Source organism: Oncorhynchus keta, chromosome 4 (assembly GCF_023373465.1).
Source record: "Oncorhynchus keta strain PuntledgeMale-10-30-2019 chromosome 4, Oket_V2, whole genome shotgun sequence".
NCBI lineage: Eukaryota > Metazoa > Chordata > Actinopteri > Salmoniformes > Salmonidae > Oncorhynchus > Oncorhynchus keta.
In genome coordinates this window covers 74,146,900-74,173,303 of record NC_068424.1, presented here as the reverse complement: position 1 = coordinate 74,173,303, position 26,404 = coordinate 74,146,900, and the positions used below count along the sequence as shown (strand labels likewise).

Sequence of the window (26,404 nt, the reverse complement as noted above, 5' to 3'; positions counted from 1 at the left end):
ATTGATCAGGTCATTTTTGAATTGTGGGTGTTTTGTATATGGATCGGCAGTCAAAAGAATACTACAGTGCCTGGATAGATACAGTCAAGGGCCCTGAGATTGTGTGTTGGTGTCTTCAGGACGACACCCGTTGTGGAATTGCAGGTGGATAGTGGGGAACTGCCACTGAGAATAAGGTGGGACTAACTTGGTTTAGTGTACTGGGTGAGGTTGAAATGGAATTCAGAAGGACATCCTGCGGTCATGGCAACTGGGGAATGCTGGGAGTGAGGAGTGGGGGTAAGCAGAGGGCGTATGGGTGGACAATTGGGCAGAAGATGGTTGAATATGGACTGGGGGAGAGAGAGATAGGGTCTGCAATAGCATTGGGGAACGTTCCTCTGTTGCTTTTTCCGAAACCAAGTGTAGACCTGGACATGATTGAGGGCAGAAAAGAATGGGGGGTGAGGACGTGAGAGATATATAGATAATCATAATTTTTATATATACAGATGGTTGAAAGGATCCAGTCAGTGGTAGGGTGGGGACAGGGATGTATATCCCAGATTTCAATGTTAGAGAATGTAAGCGGTTGACTGATTGTGTCAGTGTATGCCGCCGAGTTGATGGCCATGATCCTAGGTTTGAGATGGTTGGAGGAGGTGAAACCACTCAGAGTGGAGGTCTGCTCTGATTTGGCTGCAGTGTTGAGTAGTGTGAAGACAGGTAGGTCAGATAGGGGAGAGTTGTTTGTGGAGATGATGGTGTTGTTAATGGGATTGGAGAGGATGGTAGTGGTGGTAAGCTTTTGTTGGGTTCCCACCCATGTGGGTGTGGAGGGTAATGAGAAGGCCGATGTGGTGGCTAAGAGTGCTGAGAGGGGGTAGATATTCAGGTCCTTGGATCCAGGAAAAAGGCTTGATCTTTGGCCAAGGAAGTGGGATGCTAGCAGTAAGGGGAGGGAATTATATTGCGTGCACCAATCAGTAAAGGAAGAAGTGGGGAATATGGGAAGCAGGAGAGAGGAAGTTGGGTGTAGTAGATTACGGTTTGGGCACGCAGATTCGAAAGCTTGGTTGTGGATGATAGGAAGACATGAAATAGGTCTGTGTGATGAGTGGAGCATGTGAACTGTATGAAGTAGATAGGGAGATATTGTGTGAAAGGTTTAGAACAGCTGCACAGGGTTTGGGTGGTGTAGTGGAGGGAGGGAAGTGGATTCCAGGGCTCTATCTCACTTTCTTAGAGGGACAGGACTAATGAAGAGAATTTAATGAAGGTAGGCCGTGTCTGGCCTCACACTCCAATACAGTAGGTGTATACACTTTGGGCCCAATCTTCCAACCCAATCCCAAAGAAGAAGAACCTCCCTCCCCCAGCTAGCGTTAAATTAAAGTAACGTTAATCGCAAATAACTTTTATTTTGAAGAAACATTATCTATGACCAGCGGAAGTAATTTACATCACACGCTCGTCGACAAAAAATTATAATTTTGAGTCACACATTTTCATCGTGCTTTTGAAAATAAATGCTGTGGTATTTTGATATTCCTCAAATGTAGAAGTTGCCTGTCCGTTTGACGACGAGGAAAGACAACAAAAAGTCTTCAGCGATGGCTGCAACAGTTGTAAGTTTATCTTCTAGCTATCTAACTACAATTAGCTAACCTCATGTGTTCTTTAGTGTAGTTACGTTTTTAGTTGTTGGGTTATATAACGTTATTTGTAGACACCTAGCTACACTACACCGGGGCCACCAATGCAGCCAACGAGATTGGACAGTGAAGCTGGGTTTGAACCAATGATTTATATATACACCATTGGTTAGAACCAGCAACACTGTCAGTTATGATATACTTTATTTTCCCTGAGGGGTCATTTGACTTGGATAATAGGGTGTTGCTGCTTCCACATAAATTCATAGAATCAGTTGACACAGCGTACACCCCCCCTCAACAGTTAATACATTCATGCCAGGCAAGGCTGCAGTTTCACGTGGTGAAGACCTACAGGCACTGGAACTGCCACCAACCTACAGGCCTTCATCATGGTGAACTGCTACCTCACTACCTACAGGCCTTCATCATGGTGAACTGCTACCTCACTACCTACAGGTCTTCATCATGGTGAACTGCTACCTCACTACCTACAGGCCTTCATCATGGTGAACTGCTACCTCACTACCTACAGGTCTTCATCATGGTGAACTGCTACCTCACTACCTACAGGCCTTCATCATGGTGAACTGCTACCTCACTACCTACAGGCCTTCATCATGGTGAACTACTACCTACAGGCCTTCATCATGAACTGACACCCAGTGACAGCCTTACAGTGCAAGCGCACGATTACCACCTGTGCCATTTTAATTAGACCTGAGGACGACTGGTCTCCCTTTAACTTAGGGGTGGACAACCATCCAAGTGAATTCAAAATTCAGCGGAGAGTCAATCAATTTGTGGGCCAAAAAAAGTCCCATTGTAACTTCTATACTGTCTATCTAGTTTCAGACATTAAAGAGTGGCCTGGAGTGTTATTTACCTAAACCCCCATCCCAGACAGATTCAATGGGCTCACTGGCTGAATTTTGCCCTTGTTGTAACACAGCGGCAGGATCGCTGTGGTCTGACTCAGATTCTATTTAAGTAAATTATTTCTAAAATGTTATTCTGACCCCCCCCCCAAAAAAAAATGTAAGGCACATCTCTATGTTGACAATGGCTGTCATTGAATCACACCTCTTGTCCCTTCTCTAGGATTTCAGGACCCACGTTGACGCATCATGCAGGTATTCAGAGGAGTTCACCAACATATATTATGACTGCATGGACAAGAAAAGAAGGGTAGGCACTGAACCATACTGGCTACACAGGTCCAAACACCTCCCTTGGTATCCCTACTTTGGAAAACACAGTTCCTTAAAATCTGTAGCTGGCCAACTCCCTACTGTTGATCTTTCCCCAGAACTTGATGCGGCTCTACCTGGACAAAGCGACCCTGGTTTGGAACGGGAATGCTGTGTCAGGGCAGGCTGCTCTTGGAGACTTCTTTGAGTCACTTCCCTCCAGCGAGTTCAGTATCCAGACTCTGGACTGTCAGCCAGTACATGGTGATTCTTTCCCACAATTATCATTTTCAAAACTGGGATTTTTTTCAGTTTCAATGTAAACAATGATTGACTCATATTGCACATTCAATTAAAACGGGGGGATAGGCCGTCAATTATATTGTTGACACTAAACAGCATGCACTTCTCTATAAGTTATCCTCATTTAGAAATGCTTCTGACTGAGCCACCATTTGGCAATTAACTTGTAATCCTGTTTATTGATGGTAAAAATTCACCTTGCTGCCTAAAAATGTATAATACTGACATTTGCAACCCAAAAATATACAGTCCATCCTGATCACACAATAGAGAAACAGAATGTGATCAGGTTTGTGGAAAGAGGCCAACACCATTTTCCCATCCTTATATTCCCATCCAGAGCAGGCAACCCAGGGCCAGACCACACTGCTGGTGGTGACGGCAGGACAGGTGAAGTTTGACGGTCAGAAGCAGCGTTACTTCAATCAGAACTTCCTCCTCACAGCCCAGGCCTCCCCCACCAGTGACCAGCCTGTCTGGAAGATCGCCAGTGACTGTTTCCGCTTCCAGGACTGGAGTAGCTGAGGGCTGGTTTCAGGGTCATATTCATTTGGGCTCACAATAGCAACAGGGTACAATGACAACCCTGCTTTAAGATTTCTTTGAACGTATACCAGTTATGTACTGTTTTATAGTTGGTAAATCTGCTACAGCCCACTTTCTTCAAAGTTACTGTGTATGTTAATAAAGGTACTTTTATTACAAAAGACAAGGCAAAGTAGTCAAATACAAAACATTTTTATTCACCAATGTCCTTTAAAGCATGTGACCCCCAGAACTGAAGTAACCATTGTTCACACAGTAGTTGAAAGAAATGGACTCTTAAATGTAAGACATTTGTTATAACAAGGATACTAATATTTTCATAACATTAGTTTGAGTATTCAGGTAAAAACAAAAAGCCCATGCAGTCTATCCTCCTAGCCAAGTATTAAATAGCTGCTATTAAGTTTCCTGAGTGACGTTTGGTGCAACAAAAGCAAAATAATACAATTGAATAAACCGAATTGTTAGTCAATGCTTATTTAGTCTTAGCCATCCATTACTTTAGAAAAGCCAAGGTATATTTTAACATACTTCTAAATAAATAACCAAATTTAACAGATGCAGGCAAAGACACAGTAATGTCGATACTGCTATCTTACCATTAGAGGGCAGCAGAACTCAACTACATAACATGAGGAATTGAGTATTTACAGAACACACCGAGAAATACAGACATTCAAAAATACATCCGTTACAAAACGGGTAAAGAGTTTAGGCTGGAATGGCAGGTAAGCGTTGGCTGGAATGTCTCCTTTTCCTCAATGCTCCATTTGTTTGTTGGTGAAAGGACTTTTCTATAAACATACATTTCTATAAATGCTGGATCAGCTTCAAGTTTGATTTCCAAATAAATAATTTACCATCTACAGTTCAGACTCTTTTCTAATGACAATAATTGAGGGCAGAACTGGACGTGCTTGAGTGCAATTATTATTTTTTTTACAAGTACATTAGCACAAATAATTGTCTAATAGGGATATTCTTTACACACACTAAGAACAGTAGCCTGGGTATCAAACCGTTTCTGTTGACAACACTACAGCTGAATCCCAAATTACACCCTATTCCCTTGAGTGCTCTACTTTTGGTCAGAAGCAGTGTACGACATAGGGAATAGGGTGCCACAAGACAAAGTCAGCTGAAGCGGAAACGTGACTGGCACCGACAGGCTACATTAACTAACAGCAGACTGTTGGTGACTTTGGCTTAGGTTAGGAGTAGCCAACCCTGCTCCTGAACAGCTACACAGTGTGGATGCATGCTTTTGTTCTAGCCCTACTCAAAACACCAAATTGGCTGCTTGTAACCGAGACCTTGATTAGCTGAAGTCAAATGAGTTACAGCAGGGCAGAGCGAAAGCCTGCAAACCATGCACCTTTCAAGGCCTGGAACCCTATTCCCAATATAGTGCACAACTTTTGACCAGAGGTCTATGGGCATTAGGTGAAGTTCTAGGTCATTACATTATGGTCTCCCATACATCCTCTCTATGTGTTGGAGATAGTGGTTCTTTAACTCTTTTCTCTTCAGCTTGAAGGCATCAGTCACCAGTCCTGTCTCAGGGGTCCAGGGCTCTGGGCTGAGGTGGACCTTGACTGGGATCTCAAACCTCTGGAGTTTAACTAGAAGGGAGAAGGAAGGTGAGATACAGAGTAAAGAGAGTGGAAGGTCATTACAAAAATCTTTGTTCCATTCATTTTTTTGTTGACATTTTTGAAGTTCGCATAGAAATTTGTTGCAACAATTGTCTGCCATGATGCATTTCTCGTGAACATCACACCTATAAAAACACTTGTCAAATAAAAAAGAAGTGGTTAAAGTATTAGTATTATTCTATTAGGCAAATTGCCATTCATAAAGTGGCAACATCCTGGGTAGAGCCCCCACCAGACCTAGCAGTCAAACAGTGAAATGGTCCCAATTGTTTTTCAACCCTTCATTTTTCCCAAAGGGGATTTCAGAAACACTTCAGGGCTGCGTTGTGTTTCCACGGTTATCAAAATGGGGTAACGCTCTCTCGGACAAGGTGACTATATTCTTTATGATAGCCACATGAGCATTATCATTTTGGGGAGATAAATACAGGCTACTATATTGCCAAGTCACCATGTCCTAGAGAGATTCACAGTTCTCAAAATGGCCTCCCAGGGTAAGCCTACACAAAACACAGCCCTTGTTTTAACTGATTCTAAAATCCCCTTGTGGGAAGAAAAAAAAAAGTGGAAAAACAATTGGAACCATTTCCCTGTTTGACCGCTAGGTTTTATGGGTACGACTCATACTGTGGTACTTGATGCCTTGCCCACCTATCTTTAACATCTCAGGGACCCTGAAAAAACCCAGTTTGGATAGAATGCAAGAATGGACTAATATTTGCCATATTCTAATACAGTAATTCTCATGTGCCTACTTACACCGTGGCGATAACTTGGCCTAGCTGGTCTGAAACAATTTGATGGTGAAATTGCAATGTGAAGCAATTCAGGCATTCTTGAAAGTCAAGAAACACATGGTTGAATAAATTGATTTCTCAAGCAGTAGGCATTTAGAATGAAATTAGTTGTGCTTTAAACAATAATTTATGGTGATGGAGGACACTTTCATGAGCATGGCCTTATTTCTATTACAGCATATTGGATGCCTCATTCATATTCCATTCACCCAGTTCAATGTAACAGTGATAGGTTTAGGCTACTACATGATACTCTTATTTTCCCTATAACCACCCTGCACACAGGTTAAGATAAATTTGAGGCAACAGTGACATTCAATATCACATTGCACACTCTTGCCTGCAACTAGCTGATCTAGGATGTAATCATTAGTCCAGCAGTTGCAAACGAGAGTTATTAGATAAATTCAGGTCATGTTTTGCTTCCCTTTATGAAGTCTTAAAATTAAAATTGCGGAATGAATACACCCGTGGTCACTCAAATGCAGTTCACTTGCATAGCAGGCACGTTGTATTCCTTCTATGCGCTCTCCTCCTTCACTTGCAGCTGTATGTGACCAAGCGAGAAAAAAACAACAAAAAAAAACTTTCCAAGCCAAACCGCTACACACAACCTAAATCGTTGTCACTATAGTATTGTTGACAACGTGCATGCTGCTGAAGTGGAGTTGGAGGCACCCTTTCCTCTGGTCAAAAAAAAGTATATCCCAATGCACCAGGGCAGTGATTGGGGGCATTGCCCTGTGTAGTGTGCAGTCTTTCGGATGGGACTTTAACCGGGTGTCCTGCCTCTCTGCGGTCACTAAAGATGCCATGGCATTTATCGTAAGAGGAGTAGGGGTGTTAAACCCTGCTGTCCTGACTGAATTCCCAATCTGGCCCTCATACCATCACGGTCATCTAATCTTCCCCAGTTTACAATTGGCTCATTCATCCCCTTCCTCTCCCCTGTAACTATTCCCCAGGTAATTGCTGTTAATGAGAATGCGTTCTCAGTCAACTTACCTGGTAAAATACAACATTTTTCTAAAGTAACATCAGTCAGCTAATAGAACTAACACATTAGTAACCCCACTACAATCATGCAGTAACGTTAGTGTATAGTCAGCTAATAGAGCTAACACGTTAGTAACCCCACTACAATCATGCAGTAACGTTAGTGTATAGTCAGCTAATAGAACTAACATGTTAGTAAACCCACTACAATCATGCAGTAACGTTAGTGTATAGTCAGCTAATAGAACTAACATGTTAGTAAACCCACTACAATCATGCAGTAACGTTAGTGTATAGTCAGCTAATAGAACTAACATGTTAGTAAACCCACTACAATCATGCAGTAACGTTAGTGTATAGTCAGCTAATAGAACTAACATGTTAGTAACCCCACTACAATCATGCAGTAACGTTAGTGTATAGTCAGCTAATAGAACTAACATGTTAGTAACCCCACTACAATCATGCAGTAACGTTAGTGTATAGTCAGCTAATAGAACTAACATGTTAGTAAACCCACTACAATCATGCAGTAACGTTAGTGTATAGTCAGCTAATAGAACTAACATGTTAGTAAACCCACTACAATCATGCAGTAACGTTAGTGTATAGTCAGCTAATAGAACTAACATGTTAGTAAACCCACTACAATCATGCAGTAACGTTAGTGTATAGTCAGCTAATAGAACTAACATGTTAGTAAACCCACTACAATCATGCAGTAACGTTAGTGTATAGTCAGCTAATAGAACTAACATGTTAGTAAACCCACTACAATCATGCAGTAAATGTTAGTGTATAGTCAGCTAATAGAACTAACATGTTAGTAAACCCACTACAATCATGCAGTAACGTTAGTGTATAGTCAGCTAATAGAACTAACATGTTAGTAAACCCACTACAATCATGCAGTAACGTTAGTGTATAGTCAGCTAATAGAACTAACATGTTAGTAAACCCACTACAATCATGCAGTAACGTTAGTGTATAGTCAGCTAATAGAACTAACATGTTAGTAAACCCACTACAATCATGCAGTAACGTTAGTGTATAGTCAGCTAATAGAACTAACATGTTAGTAAACCCACTACAATCATGCAGTAACGTTAGTGTATAGTCAGCTAATAGAACTAACATGTTAGTAAACCCACTACAATCATGCAGTAACGTTAGTGTATAGTCAGCTAATAGAACTAACATGTTAGTAAACCCACTACAATCATGCAGTAACGTTAGTGTATAGTCAGCTAATAGAACTAACATGTTAGTAAACCCACTACAATCATGCAGTAACGTTAGTGTATAGTCAGTAAGCGGTTACACCGGGGGCAATAGATTGGTATTACTAAAAGCTTACCTCGACTTGGAAGAGTTCCAGTGTTGTGTTCGTTAGTCATAGACAGCTAGCTAACATAGCATCCCTCTGTTTGAGCAGGGTGTTTCAGTAGGCTAAACTAGCTAGCTGCATTTGCTAGCTAAGTGGAAGGAGCTTATGCTTTCAGTATTTCATTCTCTGATCCTTTGATTGGGTGGACAACATGTCAGTTCATGCTGCCAGTGCTCTGATAGGCTGGAGGACATCCTCCGGAAGCTGGAGGACATCCTCCGGAAGTTGTCATAATGTGTAAGTCTATGGAATGGGGAGAGAACCATGAGACTCCAAGGTTTTGTATTGAAGTCAATGTACCCAGAGGAGGACGGAAGCTAGCTGTCCTCCAGCTACACCATGGTGCTACCCTACAGAGCGCTGTTGATGCTACTTGTATACCTTCAAATGTGTATTTATGTGTATTTTAAATCAATTGTTTGCTGACGTGATTATATTTAGTATAGTTTTATCTAAAAAGGGTAACTTTAAATGTTTTACAATTTTCATTTTTATGCAATTCACTGAGGATGGTTCCCCCCTTCCTCCTCTGAGCAGCCTCAAATGGAATACGTTCAATAGTATCTGGCCAGCATAATTTATTAGAAAAACGGTTTCTCGCAATAAAACTAGTTCGACAATAAATATATTAGTTATTTAGAAAATGTATCCTACGTTTTCCATTTACATTATATGCCGCAATCATTTTTTGACATTGTCGCATGAACCTGGGTGGATGGAAACCTGCCCAGTGAGATGAAATCAATCCAATGGACATCAGGGTTGTATTCACGAGACCAAACGTGAGAAAACAGACTGAAACCTTTCCCAATAAGAAACCCTTGTTTATGTTGCCAAACGTTTTCCTACATACGGTATGCTCTAATGAATAGGACCCAGGGGTTCTTACTTGAAGTGGCCACCTCTTTGATCTCCTTCAGCACCACCTCCTCCATGGCAGGGTGGGTGCACACCTCCTCCCAGCTCCCTTGCACTCCCCTCTGTCTGGCCAGCTCAGTCAACATCTTCTGGTTGGGTACCACAACACTGATCACATAGTTCTGCTCACTGCAGGGGTTAGAGGTAAGAATGGATCCAATGTCAAGAGTTCATGGGTTAGAAGCACCCATATAGGCTGGGATAACTGGAGTTACATGTTGCCAGTAAGCACAGATCTAAGACCAGTTCACACACTGCAAATATAAACCTCTACCACTAGGGGCTGAGAGATAAAAACTGGGCTAGGGCTCACCTGTTCGCGTAAGCACAGATGTTGTCGATGAGGGAGCAGTTCTTCAGAGCAGCTTCTACTTTCCCCAGAGAGACATATTCCCCAGCCTGGAGCTTCACTAGGTCCTTCTTACGATCTAACGAGCAATAACACACGCCACAATGCAAGATAGCAAGACATTGCTTTAAATTCATTTACACACCAGATTAGAATGTATATGCCCATGATGGACAATGAGAAAATCCTCCAACACACACCCGTTCCACGATACACACATACGTTACACACCCACTATCTGCAGACATCCGTCAGGGTGGATCTCTCCTATGTCTCCTGTACAGAACCACCTCTGACCCTTCTCGTCCACAAAGTAGTCCTGGCCGTTACTCTCGTTCCTATAGTAACCCATAGTGATGTTAGGCCCTCCAATCAGAATCTCCCCTCGGGGGTGAGGTTTGTCCTGATTGGTGTAGCCTCCCTCCAGCCAGTCCCTGAGTCGGATCTCACAGCAGATGACAGGAGCGCCAACTCTACCCGTGCTGTTGTCTGCCACTGGACAGGAGGAATAGAGGAAGCACAACCTTTAGTTATTCAGGTAAAGCAAAGGCTTTCCAACCTACCCGCCCTTCTCACTCCATACCCCCCCGGGGCAGCGAAGACGTGGATGTTGATTAAGGAAGCCCCCTGCACCTCTCTGATTCAGAGGGGTTGGGTTAAATGCGGAAGACACATTTCAGTTGGACAACTGACTAGGTATCCCCCTTTCCCTTACCCTCGGTGATGGTACCAGCTCCACAGGTTTCCGTCAGTCCGTACCCCTGGCCCACAGGACAGCAGAAACATATGTTCATAAACCTCTGTGTGGCGGAGGAAAGCGGAGCCCCTCCAGACAACATCAGCCTCACCCTGCCGCCCAGCAACCTGCGCACCTTACTGAACAGCAGCCTAGACACACACACAGAACTGTGAACACACACTAATACACTTGAACACTAATTTAAAGTACTTTGTTTAATGTACGATTCCCTATCTGGAAACATGTGTTGTTATTCTAGGTGATTTACACTGAATCATTTAACATGTGAATAATACTTATTCTCTGGGTTAATGGGATCATCAGAAAACACATTTTACTACTACTAGATATCACATGTTAGCGAGGTATAAAGAGTTGTTACACATTGCAGAGAGGAGCATCGTAACCCCTCTTGACCTGCTCCAGTTTGTAGTTGTATCCCAGGTTGAACAGCGTCCTCTGAATGTAACTCATCTCCCCAACCTTCCTCATCACATTCTTATTGATGCGATCCAGGATTTCCTGTTCAAACAAATTAATGGTATAGTAGACCACAGAGCAATACATGTTGTCTTACCGGTGCAGAAGACCAGACAGATGTGTTGTGTGATAGAAAAAAAAAATGACAAGATTGTTATAATACAGTTTATGCATCAAATTAGGGTTGATGAGTACCCTCAAATCTGTGTCTGTGGTTTGAGTTGGGCCTGTGGGATTTGAGCTGACGATTGATTGACTGGGTGATAAAACCTACAGCTGGCATTCCAGACAGGATGTGGAGTGGTTGTAACTGGGATAGAGAAGAGTAGAACAAAAGCCACAACGGTTCTTAGACATCCTGGCATCTGGGAAATTAGGCCAGGGTCAGGGGTTAAGATGGGGGCGGCGGGGTAGCCTAGTGGTTAGAGCGTTGGACTAGTAACCGGAAGGTTGCAAGTTCAAAACCCCGAGCTGACAAGGTACAAATCTGTCATTCTGCCCCTGAACAGGCAGTTAACCCACTGTTCCTGGGCTGTCATTGAAAATAAGAATTTGTTCTTAACGGACTTGTCTAAAGGTAAAATAAAAAAGATAACACCAGGTGCAGATAGACAGGATGAGCCCAGGGAGGCTTATGATGCCCCTTGATCAGCATGACTATGTATGTTTTTTTTCATTCATTTTTTTCAGTATTAGTTAGGCTTTCAGTCTAACAGTCAAGACTGTTGGGCTGACCGTTTCATTATTGCAATAATTAAATCGATATTAAATAAAGATGATTGTTCAAAAGAAAATGACCAAGTGTCTCAGTACTGAATTTCCATGACAGTTGTCTTACCGGTACAGCAGCCATTAGAGTTGGTTTCAGCACAGAGCTGTCTCCTCTACTTCCTCTCTTTATCTTAGTGGACTGGAGAGAGAGAGAGAGAGGAGAAGAGGGCATCAACATAGGACTGGATGAAGAGGCCTTAGTTATCTTCAGTGTCAGTATGCAGACAGAATGAACAAGCGTTCATTACCTGGTCAGAGAGTGTCTGAGGGGAGGAGTAACCAATGGGACAGCCATACGCCATGCAAGAGATTTCTGCTGTCATTTCCAAAACATGGGCCAGAGGCAGGTATGCTATGTAGGTGTCTTTAGGCCTGAGAGAGAGAACATGGTTAGCATTAGGGTCAGAGGTTTAAGGGCAGGTATGCTATTTAGACAGATTATTTTGGACAGAGAACATATACATTATAATACTGCATGGGGTCAGGGGTTAGAGTAAGGTTTTTAGAGAGCAGGTATGTTACGCATGTGAAGTTAAGTTACGTACCTTACTCTAACCTCTGACCTATGAAGTTAGGTTACATACCTTACTCTAACCTCTGAAGTTAGGTCAAGGGCAAAGAACAGAGTTAGGAATACAGTTAGAGCAGGGGGTTCTCAAAGTGGTGTCTGCAGACAGGTATACGGTACCAGTCAAATGTTGGTGTCCTAACTCATTCAAGGGTTTCTTTATTTTTACTATTTTCTACATTGTACAATAATAGAAGACATCAAAACTATGAAATAACATATGGAATCATGTAGTAACCAACTTTTTTTTTTAAACAAAGCAAAATATTTTATATTTGAGATTCTTGAAAGTAGCCACCATTTGCCTTGACAGCTTTGCACACTTGGCATTCTCTCAACCAGCTTCACGAGGTAAGTCACCTGGAATCCATTTCAATTAACAGGTGTGCCTTGTTAAAAGTTAATTTGTGTAATTTCTTTCCTTCTTAATGCGTTTGAGCCAATCAGTTGTGTTGTGACAAGGTCGGCATGGTATACAGAAGATGGTATTTTACCAAATAGGGCCATATTATAGCAAGAACAGCTCAGATAAGCAAAGAGAAACGACATTCCTTCATTACTTTAAAGACAAAGGTCAGTCAATCTGGAACATTTCAAGAACTTTGAAAGATTCTTCAAGTGGAGTTGCAAAAACCATCAAGAGCTATGATGAAACTAGCTCTCATGAGGACCGCCACAGGAAAGGAAGACTCAGAGTCACCTCTGCTGCAGAGGATAACTTCATTAGAGTTAACTGCAATCCCAAATAAATGCTCCAGAGTTCAAGTAACAGGCACATCAACATCAACTGTTCAGAGGAGACTGCGTGAATCAGGCCTTCATGGTTGAATTGCTGCAAAGAAACCACTACTAAAGGACACCAATAAGAAGAAGAGACTTGCTTGGGCCAAGAAACACGAGCAATGGACATTAGAACGGTGGAAATCTGTCCTTTGTTCTGTTGAGTCCAAATTTTAGATTTTTGGTTCCAAATCCTGTTTCTTTGAGAGAGGCAGAGTAGGTGAACGGATGATCTCCGCATGTGTAGTTCCCACCATGAAGCATGGAGGTGGTGGTGCGATGGTGCTTTGAGGGTGAGATGGTTGGTGATTTATTTAGAATTCAACGCACACTTAACCATCATGGCTACCACAACATTCTGCAGCAATATACCATACCATCAGGTTAGGCCTTAGTGGGACTAGGGCTGGGCATATACCGTTTTGTTGCGATATACCGGTATTGATGCACGGACCGGTTTGGGGATTTACTTTACCTTTATAAATCGGTATTTGAATGTTTGGTATGTTAAAATGTGATGCGCAATGTGTCAAGTCCATTTTATAGTTTGCTTTGCTACTTGAGTCATCTCTCTCCACTCACTCTATGCCCCTAGCCACGCCCCCTAACTCAAGGAGCGCATTTGCGGTTCCTCAACCAAGCGACACTTGCATTCACTCTGCATGGTCAATGCAGCATATTTTACTTATTTATTTCACCTTTATTTAACCAGGTAGGCTAGTTGAGAACAAGTTCTCATTTACAACTGCGACCTGGCCAAGAAAATGCAAAGCAGTGCAACAGAGTTACACATGGAATAAACAAACAGTCAATAATACAGTAGAAAGTGTGTGTATATATATATATATATAGTGTGTGCAAATGAGGTAAGATAAGGGAGGTAGGGCAATAAAATAGGCCATAGTGGCGAGGTAATTACGATATAGCAATTAAACACTGGTGTGAGAGATGTGCAAGTAGAGATACTGGGGTGCAAAGGAGCAAAATAAATATATACAGTATGGGGATGAGGTAGTTGGATGGTCTATGTACAGTCGTGGCCAAAAGTTTTGAAAATGACAAATATTATCTTTCAAAGTTAGCTGTTTCAGTGTCTTTAGATATTTGTCAGAATGGAATACAGAAGTATAATTACAAGCATTTTATAAGTGTCAAAGGCTTTTATTGACAATTACATGAAGTTGATGCAAAGAGTCAATATTTGCAGTGATGACCCTTCTTTTTCAAGACCTCTGCAATCTGCCCTGGCATGCTGTCAATTAACTTATGGGCCACATCCTGACTGATGGCAGCCAATTCTTGCATAATCAATGCTTAGAGTTGGTCAGAATTTGTGGGGTTTTGTTTCTCCACCCGCCTCTTGAGAATTGACCACAAGTTCTCAATGGGATTAAGGTCTGTGGAGTTTCCTGGCAATGGACCCAAAATATCAATGTTTTGTTCCCCGAGCCACTTAGTCATCACTTTTGCCTTATGTCAAGGTGCTCCCTCATGCTGGAAAAGGCATTGTCACCAAACTGTTCCTGGATGGTTGGGAGAAGTTGCTCTCGGAGGATGTGTTGGTACCATTCTTTATTCATGGCTGTGTTCTTAGGCAAAATTGTGAGTTAGCCCACTCCCTTGGCTGAGAAGCAACCCCACACATGAATGTCTCAGGATGCTTTACTGTTGGCATGACAGGACTGATGGTAGCACTCACCTTGTCTTCTCCGGACAAGCTTTTTTCCAGATGCCCCAAACAATCAGTAAAGGGATTCAGAGAAAATGACTTTACCCCAGTCCTCAGCAGTCCAATCCCTGTACCTTTTGCAGAATATCAGTCTGTCCCTGATGTTTTTCCTGGAGAGAAGTGGCTTCTTTGCTGCCCTTCTTGACACCAGGCCATCCTGGGGCGGCAGCGTAGCCTAGTGGTTAGAGCGTTGGACTAGTAACCGGAAGGTTGCGAGTTCAAACCCCCGAGCTGACAAGGTACAAATCTGTCGTTCTGCCCCTGAACAGGCAGTTAACCCACTGTTCCCAGGCAGTCATTGAAAATAAAAATATGTTCTTAACTGACTTGCCTAGTTAAATAAAGGTCAAAAATAAATAAATAAAATAATTTTAAAAAATTAAAAGTCTTCGCCTCACTGTGATGGACTCACACCTGCCTGCTGCCATTCCTGAGCAAGCTCTGTGGTGCCCTGATCCCGCAGCTGAATCAACTTTAGGAGACGTCCTGGAGCTTGCTGGACTTTCTTGGGTGCCCTGAAGCCTTCTTCACAACAATTAAACAGCTCTCCTTGAAGTTCTTGATGATCCGATAAATGGTTGATTTAGGTGCAATCTTACTGGCAGCAATATCCTTGCCTGTGAAGCCCTTTTTGTGCAAAGCAATGAAGAGAGCACATGTTTTCTTGCAGGTGCCCTCCTCCTTTGAAGCTTCCAGTCTGTTATTTGACCCCAGTCAGCATGACAGAGTGATCTCCAGCCTTGTCCTTCGTCAACACTCACACATGTGTTAACGAGAGAATCACTGACATGATGTCAACTGGTCCTTGTGGCAGGGCTGAAATGCAGTGGAAATGTTTTTTGGGTGATTCAGTTCATTTCCATGGCAAAGAGGGACTTCATAACATTCTGAAGTATATGCAAATTGCCATCATAGAAACTGTGGCAGCAGACTTTGAACATTAATATTTGTGTGATTCTCAAGCAAGCTGGTGCTTGAAGCTAGTGAGGGAAATGGGAATCTCCAGCTTCAGCGATTTTTGCAGTTCGTTCCAGTCATTGGCAGCAGAGAACTGGAAGGAAAGGTGGCCAAAGGAGGAATTGGCTTTGGGGGTGACCAGTGAAATATACCTGCTGTAGGTGGGTGCTGCTATGGTGACCAGCGAGCTGAGATAAGGGGGGACTTTACCCAGCAGGGTCTTGTAGATGACCTGGAGCCAGTGGGTTTGGTGACGAGTATGAAGCAAGGGCCAGCCAACGAGAGCGTACAGGTCGCAGTGGTGGATAGTTTATGGGGCTTTGGTGACAAAACGGATGGCACTGTGATAGACTGCATCCAATTTGCTGAGTAGAGTGTTGGTTGGAGGCTATTTTGTAAATGACATCGCCAAAAATCGAGGATCAGTAAGATTGTCAGTTTCACAAGGGTTTTCTTTTGGTAGCTTGAGTGAAGGATGCTTTGTTGCAAAATAGGAAGCCGATTCTAGATTTAATTTTGGATTGGAGATGCTTAATGTGGGTCTGGAAGGAGAGTTTACAGTCTAACCAGACACCTAGGTATTTGTAGTTATCCACATATTCTAGGTCAGAACTGTAGTGATGATGCTGGACGGGAAGGCGTAGGCAGCGATCGGTTGAAGAGCATGCATTTAGTTTTACTTGCATTTAAGAGCAGTTGGGTGGCCACAGAAGGAGTTGTATGACATTGAAGCTCATCTGGAGGTTAGTTAGCAGTGTCCAAAGAAGGGCCAGAAGCATACAGAATATACTGCAGCGCCAGCTGTGCCACCAGAGACTCTGGGTTCGCGCCCAGGCTCTGTCGTAACTGGCCGCGACCGGGAGGTCCGTGGGGCTACGCACAATTGGCCTAGCGTCGTCCGGGTTAGGGAGGGTTTGGCCGGTAGGGAAATCCTTGTCTCATCGCGCACCAGCGACTCCTGTGGCGGGCCGGGCACAGGGTGCGCTAACCAAGGTTGCCAGGTGCACAGTGTTTCCTCCGACACATTGGTACGGCTGGCTTCCGGGTTGGATGGCGCTGTGTTAAGAAGCAGTACGGCTTGGTTGGGTTGTGTATCGGAGGACGCATGACTTTCAACCTTAGTCTCTTTAGCGATGAGACAAGATAGTAGCTACTAAACAATTGGATACCACGAAATTGGGGAGAAAAAAATGGCAAAATTAATTTAAAAAAAATATATGTTGTCGTCTGCGTAGAGGTGGATCAGAGAATCACAAGCAGCAAAATCGACATCATTGATGTATACAGAGAGTCGGCCTGAGAATTTAACCCTGTGGCACCCCCAGAGGTCCGGACAACAGGGCCTGGGAGGCTCACAGGGATATTGGTATCCACAGTACTCCACCAATTAAATATTTTCAAATCAATACTTCTTGTATTCCCCCCCGTAAGTGCAGTGTAATTGTAAAAACTGCAAAGGTCTCTGCCTCATGAAAAAATGTGTAGAATTGCAGGATATTAGCTTTAAAGCTGCAACAACACAATATCTCTGTCCCGTGACAAAATCTATAGAATTAGAGGAAATACGCTTGAAAAGAGCAAAATGTTCTCTCCAATTCCAAGAGGCGCACCTTAAATATGTTCCTTCCCAGGGCCCGATACTTGGTTCATTCGACCATGCACTGCTGATATCATAGTAAAACTCCTTGTATGCTATTTTTTCATCTCACTTGAGTTGTGTTGTGATTATGAGGAGGGTCCCTGATAAATATGCTATCAAAAGAGTTTGAGAACCCCTGAGTTATGGGTATGGGTTAAGGGGGTGCCTCGGGAGGCAGGGAGGGAGAGAGCCTATTCTACCCCATGTAAAACTACTAAACCCAACTGTCACTCACCCCAGGCCAGGGATGCGTTCACACTGTCCGGTCATTCCAGCGGTGAGGTTGCTGTGGACGACCATGACTCCTTTGGGTCTGCCTGTAGAACCACTGGTGTACATCACTACAGCCAGGTCTGATGGCTGAGGACTCACCACCGGCCTAGCCACTGTAACAGAGACATTGGTTGGTTTAACAGGTCTCACTTCACTGTAACAGACAGCCATTGGTTCAACAGTTCTTACACACCCGATTTGGCCAATTAAGATATTGATAATTGGACTTCCTGACGGGCCGCCCCCAGGTTGTGAGGGTAGATAACAACATCCCCACCCCGCTGATCCTCAACACTGGGGTCCCACAAGGGTGCTTTCTGAGCCCTCTCCTGTACTCCCTGTTCACCCATGACTGCGTGGCCATGCACACCCCCAACTCAATCATCAAGCTTGATTACCAACAACTTGACGGCCTACAGGGAGGAGGTGAGGGCTCTCGGAGTGTGGTGTCAGGAAAATAACCTCACACGCAACGTCAACAAAACAAAGTAGATGATTGTGGACTTCAGCAAACAGCAGAGGGAGCACCCCCCTATCCACATCGACGGGACAGTAGTGGAGAGGGCAGTATGTTTTAAGTTCCTCGGCATACACATCACGGACAAACTGAATTGGTCCACCCACACAGACAGCGTGGTGAAGAAGGCGCAACAGCGCCTCTTCAACCTCAGGAGGCTGAAGAAATTCAGCTCATCACCAAAAGCACTCAAACTTTTACAGATGCATCCTGTCGGGCTGCAACTGCGCCGCCCACAACCGTAAGGCTCTCCAGAGGGTAGTAAGGTCTGCACACCGCATCACCGGGGGCAAACTACCTGCCCCCCAGGACACCTACACCACCCGATGTCACAGGAAGGCCATAAAGATCATCAAGGACAACAACCACCTGAGCCACTGCCTGTTCACCCGATATCATCCAGAAGGCGAGGTCAGTACAGGTGCATCAAAGCAGGGACTGAGAGACTGAAAAACAGCTTCTATCTCAAGGCCATCAGACTGTTAAACAGCCACCACTAACATTGAGGGGCTGCTGCCATACATGTAAAAAATGTATCACTAGCCACTTTAAACAATGCCACTTAATATAATGTTTACATACCCTACATTACTCATCTCATATGTACATACTGTACCCGATACCATCTACTGTATCTTGCCTATGCCGTTCTGTACCATCACTCATTCATATATCTTTATGTACATATTCTTCATTCCTTTACACCTGTGTGTATAAGGTAGTTGTTGTGAAATTGTTCGGTTAGATTATTCGTTGGTTATTACTGCTTTGTCGGAACTAGAAGCACAAGCATTTCGCTACACTCGCATTAACATCTGCTAACCATGTGTATGTGACAAATACATTTGATTTGATAATTAGTTGAATCAAGTGTTTTAGTGCTGGTATGGACCAAAACCATGCTCTAACATTACTTGTGTAATTTTCATAGTGTTTCTCATGCAGTACTCTGGTGTTACTCACAGTTGTCAGGCTGTGACCCCAGCTCCTGTACTGATGCCATGCTGTGGATGGCGAGACCAGGTGGGTATCCCTCTGTACTGACCCTCCTCTGGTCTACAGAGATGATGTGTTTCAGCTTGGGGATCTGAGAGAGAACACCCTATGAAGAATAGTGGGAGGAGAAAAGTTCAATTAGCTAGTAGAAATGCATCCCTGTCCGTGACCCCACTCTCCAAGGGCGTCTCTGGGAAAGTTTGGATATGCAAAAAAATAAAAAATAAAAATAAATTATATATATATATATATATATATATATATATTTCCAATTCAGACACACGGCTTAGCTACGGTTGGCAAATAGACAAATGCAACACATGTGAAAGAGTGCAAATTGAAGCTAGTTGGCACATACGTTTACTACGGAGTGTACAAACATTTGGAACAGTTTCCTAATGTTGAGTTGCATCCTCCCGTTTGGACATGGACTCTACAAGGTGTTGAAAGCGTTCCGCAGGGATGCTGCCCCATGTTGACTCCACTGCTTCCCACAGTTGTGTCAACTTGGCTGGATGTCCTTTGGGTGGTGGACCATTCTTGACACACACGAGAAACTGTTGTGTGAAAAACCCAGCACCGTTGCAGTTCTTTACACAAACCGGTGCGCTTGGCACCTACTACCATACCGGTTTCAAAGGCACTTAAATCTTTTGTCTTGCCCATTCACCCTTTGAATGGCACACATACACAATCCATGTCTCAATTGTCTCAAGGCTTAAAACTCCTTCTTTAACCGGTATCCTCCCCTTCATCTACACTTATTGAAGTGGATTAAACAAGTGACATCAATAAGGGATAATAGCTTTCACCTGGATTCACCTGTTCAGTCTATGTCATGGAAAAAACATGTTTTGTAAACTCAGTGTATATACTGTCCATTCGGTCAAACCCTCAACTCTGCTGCACTACCATGTTTCAACCCAACTGAGCCATTCTAGGGTTCTATGTTCTAGGTCAGGTGATTCCAGCTCACCTTCAGTTTAGTCTCCAGTAGTTCTGTGCTGGTGATGAGGTGTGTGACTCCTGTCTCGTTCAGTCCAAACGCCACCGCCTCCTCTCCCAGTGTCGCATAGAACGTCACCACTGTGTAAACACAGAGCAATGTCAATGCACTTTGGACATTGTTAGGGTCATTTTCTACCTCTTATTCTTGCACAATACTTCCCGGAATGATTGGGAATAAGGCACATTCTTGAATGATGTACATCCTAATTCTGTTAATTGGGTACATGACAGAGTACTGAACTGACCGGATACATGACAGGGTACTGATCTGGCCGGGTACTGAACTGGCCGGGTACTGAACTGACGGGGTACGAATGCATTTGTTATGTGCTGACCTGAACAAAATGTATTCCAATGTTAGTGTACAAAAGGCATTCTAATCTAATGCAATGTACCTCTATTTAAAGATATCTTTATATGTTATCGATATCCCAACACCAGGCCAACATGACTATGTTTAATCAAACTTTCTGGAAAGAAAAGCCCTGTTGTTGTTTAGTTGGCTACATCTAATCATGTTGAGCCTTCCATCTCCTCCCAGAAAGCACCCTATTCCTTATGTAGTGCACTACTTTAGGTATAAAGTAGTGCACTACGTAGGTAGGGAATAGAGTGCCATTTGGGAAGAAGCCCCAGGGTACAGTACTCACATGGGAAGTTGTATCTGAAGCAGGCCTGAGCAGAGATCATCCACTCAGCTCTCGTCTCACAGAAGATGGCAACCATACTCTTAGACTGCTGGCCCAGTGCTGCCAACCCGCTGCCCATGTAACTCACTACAGAGTCTACCTGCTGGTAGGACAGCCAGCAGTACTCCCCCAGAATCAGCTGCAAGAGAGGAGACTGTCACCTGTTAGTCGATTTGAATTTTTGTAATTTGGCAGGCACTCTTCTCCTATTTGAATAGAGGAAGTGTGCTTCCTTGTTAATTTTGGGTCAGCTATAGCTGGGTGAAGATAATGTGGCGAAGAGAGACAGCTTTACGGAGACATATGCAGCTTCATTTGAACTGAGCACAACAACAGGCATTTGTGGCACTGTGCAGCACTGCCGGGCGTGTTGCATTAAAACGTGCGTAGCATTAACGCCTCGTTCAAATGCTAGTCGGAACTAAGAAACTGACATTTCTAACTGGTTGTAGTTATACACGTGCCACGTTCAACCAGTTAGCACATCGAAACATTTCAGCGTTCCGACGAGCGAGTAAACGCGGCATTACGACAGGCGTATGTAGCATTACGACAGGCGTATGTAGCATTACGACAGGCGTATGTAGCATTACGACAGGCGTATGTAGCATTACGACAGGCGTATGTAGCATTACGACAGGCGTATGTAGCATTACGACCTTTACATTTTAGCCATTTAGCAGATGGTCTTATCTGGAGCAACTTACAGGAGCACTATGGCAGGCGTACGTAGCACTATAACAGGCGTATTCATGTAGGTTACCTTCTTAAAGACCTTTCCGCTGGGCTGGGGCTCATTCTCCTCACTCAGTACCTCTCTTGTCCCTAGACAGTCAGAGTCCCCAAAGCGCTGTACGGCTTGCTGGAACAGTTTGTCCAGCGTGTCTTTCCCAGGGAAGTCTTCTGTGGCCAGGCTCTGGAAGCAGTCTACACAGCGGTACGGCCCGTCGGAGCGCCCGGAGGTGGAGCGAGCCTTGACCCGCGTGGCCCGGGTTCTCTTCTCCCCAGCCCCGGTGAAGTAGTACCAGGGCAGGAAGGAAAGAAGGGAGTACAGCCACACCACGAGGTGGAGGGGGAGGAGGAGCAAGGAGTGGAGCTCTGATTGGTGGAGACTCATATTGGATGGGGAGGGGGGTTTAAATATCGGTGTCAGGTAAAACCCGAGAGGAGATGAGCCTTATCGATGCCAAGGATCCAGAGACAAGTAGGGGCTTATTTTAGGTAGGCTGATGCCGTCTGGTTTTAAGTCCACTCAATCCAAACAGAGTAAGCCTATTGTTGGAACACAAAATAAAAGGCATTAATATATGTGAGAAAAGGGTAAGTGAAAACAGACAGAGCAGTGATGGTCAGGTTGAATCTATCAATAACATCATTAGGTTAGGATTCTCTTGTCTACCTGTTCTAGACCGCTTGTTATTTTGACAAGAGGTTTTCTGCACCGAATGGTAGTTTAGAGTACAGTATGTCACATGCCTGAGGCGTCATTAACAAGGGAATGGATTCCCAGTCAACATCATATTTTCCCTGAACCCCTTACTCTAACCCTAACTCTTAAGCATAAAATAGCCTTTTTACAAGTGAGCACTAGCTAAATGTCTCAATTTTGGTTGACTTACAGTTTTGCGCTGACTTTTGGTACTCACAAGTATGGTCAAATGTGTACAAATGTGTACAGACACACGACACCTCTCTCCCAGTGCTGGCCTCTTGCTCCCTAGGTTAGCCTACCTATGTGAGGACAGGGTGCAGACAGAGTGTGGAAATTAACTTTGCCTTCACTTCATGCCTGAATTACCTCTCCCTGTGAACAACAACCACCCCCGTCTACTGTGCTCTGGGTCCTCATATAGGCTACTCCGGCTGTGTCTTATTAACTAGCTTCCTTTCCTTGGGTCCTCTCCACGATCACAGATCTGGCAGAGTAGGGCAGGAAAGGTGGTAGCAATGTTATGGGAACACACCCAGTATACTCTCCTGAAGGAGATGAGGAGAAGAAGCCACGAAAGTGTTGAGACCCAGCCCCAGTAGCCAGTTGACTCACTGACCAATGTCCACAGCTCAGCCAACTGAAGATGGAGCCAGTCACAACCAATGATATCTTCCCAGCTCACCCCATGATGAGCTGATCAGGGTCAGAGTCTGGGGTACTCCTGGTCACGCTGACTGCTCTTTAAGCCATCATAACTGGCTTAAACATCAAACCTGGATAGCATCCTTTGATTGGACTACACACTGACAAGTGGACCGGAGAGACACAGAGCGGAAGTCACCGTGTTGTTGCCATACACAGAAGGCATGATCTAAATGTGGACAAGATTATTTTCTTTCATTTTATGAATCCAGACTAGGCATGAGACTAGGCGATCTATTTATATGGCTCCTGATTATATAATGTGACGCATCCATCATACACAAATTATACCCCCGTTGCCTGCTGTAACGTTCGAACAGGAATCTGTTCCAAAAACTTAAGAACAATTTTGCCAACAAACAACGCATACACAGTAGCACGATCAATTGACCTAACTAACTAGCGAGCTAGCTGCCGAATAGGCATCAAATCACCGCGTAGCTTATTCGTAATGTTTGTCCATAGGCTACCAGAGTGAGGACAGACATTTTTCCGGAATAAACATGGCGAGTGAAAAATGTAATTAGAATAAGCCCACTCCCTACCCGGTATCTTATTCTGCTGCTATACAACTTTGTGTGCGTTGTTTGATGGCAACCTTATGTTTATGGAACAGTTTCCTGTTGGAACGAACAAAGTATACCCACCCACGAACATAATTTTGTTTAAAAAAAAGTTTCCACCTGATTGCAGTCAAATTTGCACATCAACAGAGAACACAACTTTGCTCTACACCCAGGTGCAATTCAACGCTGCTTACTGCGAGTAGGCCAGGCTGTTGGTAAACCGATAAACGACTGAAAGTGACACTGCTTAGTGTTCTTCAAATTTCACAATTTGACAGACAGCCCAGAGGGCCACACGCATTACAATAACTAGTTTCAGTTCACTGACGTTACAAGTAAACATATTTTGATCTTCAAAATAGACATTCTACGTGCTTTCATTTTAGCAGTCGACTGTGTTAGAGATGAATGCAGACAGATATTTATATTAGCCATTTAAATTAGCCTCAATTATCTACATACGGATTACATTGTTGATAAGCTTACAGCAGCCAGCTAGCAATTGACACCCATTTACCTGGCAAGCGTACAACATTCTTACCCTCAGCAGCCAAACCCGATCAGTCGATCCCTCTTGCCGGAACGAATTGACCGAAAGTTACCTTTTGTGATCTCCGCCAGAAAGGGAACCCGGAAACAATACGTCATCTGATTCCATATTTCTGGGCCAATGAGCTGTCGAAGCGGGATTCCTACTTTTAGGTTCATTGTAGAATGTATCTAACTTTAGGTCATTCAATTACTTGGGATGTAAGTGGTATACCGTTGATTGCATGATTGAAAAGCAAGGTAATATCAAACATTAATTGTATCATGTTTGTTCTGAAAGCAGTGGACAACTTTGTATCCGAAGTATGTTTCTGCAACAAACTCAATGGGCATTCATTCACATACATTTGACAATGTTTGTTTAATTGACCACCAGTGTAAAAAATTACACCACTTTTTATTAGCTACAGACAGGAGTACATACATCTTAATAGCCTGTGTCTCTTTACAGAGCATTTAATTTTGAGCTTTTGTTGTGCCATTACCAGGACATGAAAAACATTATGCAAGAAAAAAAAGAAAATAAAAAAATGGATTGTGCCATCCCCTCTGAGAGAAAGCAGAGTGTCCCAATGTCAACGTGAAGAGTAGTGGATATTTCCTTCGGGTCATTCTTCTTCTTCGATGGGGTTTAACGGCAGTTGTTAATGGGTCATTACCGCCACCAGCCTTCGGGTCATTTCTTCCCTTCCACCATGATGATGTGGTAGCCAAACTTGGTCTTGACGGGGGGGTCTGTGTAAATGGGTTTGTCCATGGTGCTGTTGGGTAGGGCGAAGGCAGCATCCTGGAAGGGTCCGGTCATAGACCCTCTTATCATCCAGCCCAGATCACCCTGTCACCACCAGGATAACACTACAGTCAATATTGCCACAGTCACACAAGGCTAAAACGGGTGTATTCATAAGTCAGACATTGTTGCAAAATGTTTTGCAATGGAAACGATTCACTCCAAAATGGGAAATTCGGTTCTATTGGACAGATTCGGGTAGGTCTCTCCCATTTCATTGCTTTTACGTCTGTCTTGTTCCCAGAGTAAACGGTTTCCGTTGCAAAAAGTTTTGCAACAGACCAAAATGTTCCAACAGTCTGTGACAAACGAATATTCCCCCCAGTTCTCACCCCAACAACAATATTGAAAAACTAGACAGCAAGACAGAGGATGCCATCCAGTGGACCTTTTAGGTACTAGCAGACAGCACCCTATACATGATAAACCAATAGGTTCATGTATGTTAGTTGGTGCATGGGAACTGCTCTCTTACCCCTTGTCTGGCTTTGTCTTCACTGTACTGTGAGGCCACTTCACTAAAGCGAACCCCAGCCTTCAGTTTCTCCATCGCCTCCATACATTTACCATGTTTTTCACACAGGATATGTCTGACCTGGGGAATACGTTAAAACAGTATAGTCAGTCAATTTAACTAGCTGTCTATACTTACATAAGAACACATACAGTGTAGCTAAAGACTATATGGTGTAGCTAGAATGTAGCATTGCATAGAGTAACTAACATAGCTATCCACCTTAACAGAAGTGCCTCCTTTAATCGTCTTCTCTTCCTTTTTGTCTTTGTCACCACCCCCCGCAGCAGCTCCACCTGAATGATAACATTCAACATAATAACATGACTGACATGGAGATAACTAACGTTTCCTAGCTGCTAACTAACTGCCACTGAACTGCACACAGGCTGTGTATTTCAGTTGGCAAGCTAGTTAGCATGTTCTCAATCCAACATGCTTTGTCGATTTAATGAAGAATAAACATACCTTTCCCTCCCTTGCCACCTTTCCCTGCCTCCTTGCCACCTTTCCCTGCCTCCTTGCCACCTTTCCCCTTAGGTGGCATTCTTGAAAATACCCTTAACTGAAAATGAATTGGACAACAGGAAAGAGATCTTCCAGCAAGTCAGCTACCACAAGGCAAGCTTGTCTTCTTCGGTGGGGATTATCGGCGGTTGATATCCAACGATATAGAGCATTACCGCCACCTACTGTACTGGAGTGTGGGCCAGAGACACGGATATGCTAAGTCCTACCTGCCAGCCCGGTTGCTCTTAAAAAAGATACAATATTTTAGACTATATCTAATGACGGAAAGTCTGCTCAATCCAAGATTACAACCAAATGACTACAGAATTAACACACATAGAGGAGGCAGGTGGCAGTGGGAGGATGTAGGGATCTGGTCTGTCTGCCTGATATATTTATTTTTATTCTTTTATTTAACCT

At 43.7% G+C, this 26,404-nt stretch overlaps 3 protein-coding genes across 8 annotated transcripts; 1 reads left to right on the top strand and 2 right to left on the bottom strand.

Annotated features, from left to right (window-relative positions):
- Positions 1-1,363: 1,363 nt before the first annotated feature.
- On the top strand, positions 1,364-4,541 carry nxt2 (nuclear transport factor 2-like export factor 2). 2 transcript variants are annotated; one of them, XM_035762062.1, is made up of 4 exons: positions 1,364-1,607; positions 2,736-2,822; positions 2,944-3,088; positions 3,468-4,541. In XM_035762062.1, the coding sequence occupies exons 1-4, from the start codon at positions 1,593-1,595 to the stop codon at positions 3,650-3,652; spliced, it is 432 nt and encodes a 143-aa protein (XP_035617955.1). In that variant the 5' UTR covers positions 1,364-1,592; the 3' UTR covers positions 3,653-4,541. The 2 variants fall into 2 exon arrangements, with proteins under 2 accessions (XP_035617955.1, XP_052371325.1); XM_052515365.1 differs by lacking the exon at positions 1,364-1,607 and adding an exon at positions 2,239-2,257.
- On the bottom strand, positions 3,850-24,274 carry LOC118375486 (long-chain-fatty-acid--CoA ligase 4-like). 5 transcript variants are annotated; one of them, XM_035762058.2, is made up of 15 exons: positions 24,163-24,188; positions 22,568-22,652; positions 21,685-22,193; positions 20,883-21,060; positions 20,201-20,310; positions 19,192-19,330; positions 17,674-17,824; positions 12,014-12,137; positions 11,833-11,904; positions 10,897-11,036; positions 10,491-10,663; positions 10,007-10,270; positions 9,740-9,854; positions 9,398-9,555; positions 3,850-5,295 (listed from the first exon to the last, which is right to left on the bottom strand). In XM_035762058.2, exons 3-15 carry the CDS (start codon positions 22,036-22,038, stop codon positions 5,138-5,140), a joined length of 2,136 nt encoding a protein of 711 aa, XP_035617951.1. In that variant the 5' UTR covers positions 22,039-22,193; positions 22,568-22,652; positions 24,163-24,188; the 3' UTR covers positions 3,850-5,137. The 5 variants fall into 5 exon arrangements, with proteins under 5 accessions (XP_035617951.1, XP_035617949.1, XP_035617950.1 ...); XM_035762056.2 differs by lacking the exon at positions 22,568-22,652 and having other exon boundaries at positions 24,163-24,274; XM_035762057.2 differs by lacking the exon at positions 22,568-22,652 and having other exon boundaries at positions 24,139-24,250.
- Positions 24,275-24,526: 252 nt separating this feature from the next.
- Positions 24,527-26,116, bottom strand: pin4 (protein (peptidylprolyl cis/trans isomerase) NIMA-interacting, 4 (parvulin)). The gene is made up of 4 exons (XM_035762066.2): positions 25,943-26,116; positions 25,697-25,770; positions 25,436-25,555; positions 24,527-25,005 (listed from the first exon to the last, which is right to left on the bottom strand). The coding sequence occupies exons 1-4, from the start codon at positions 26,019-26,021 to the stop codon at positions 24,847-24,849; spliced, it is 432 nt and encodes a 143-aa protein (XP_035617959.1). The 5' UTR covers positions 26,022-26,116; the 3' UTR covers positions 24,527-24,846.
- Between the last annotated feature and the right edge of the window lie 288 nt (positions 26,117-26,404).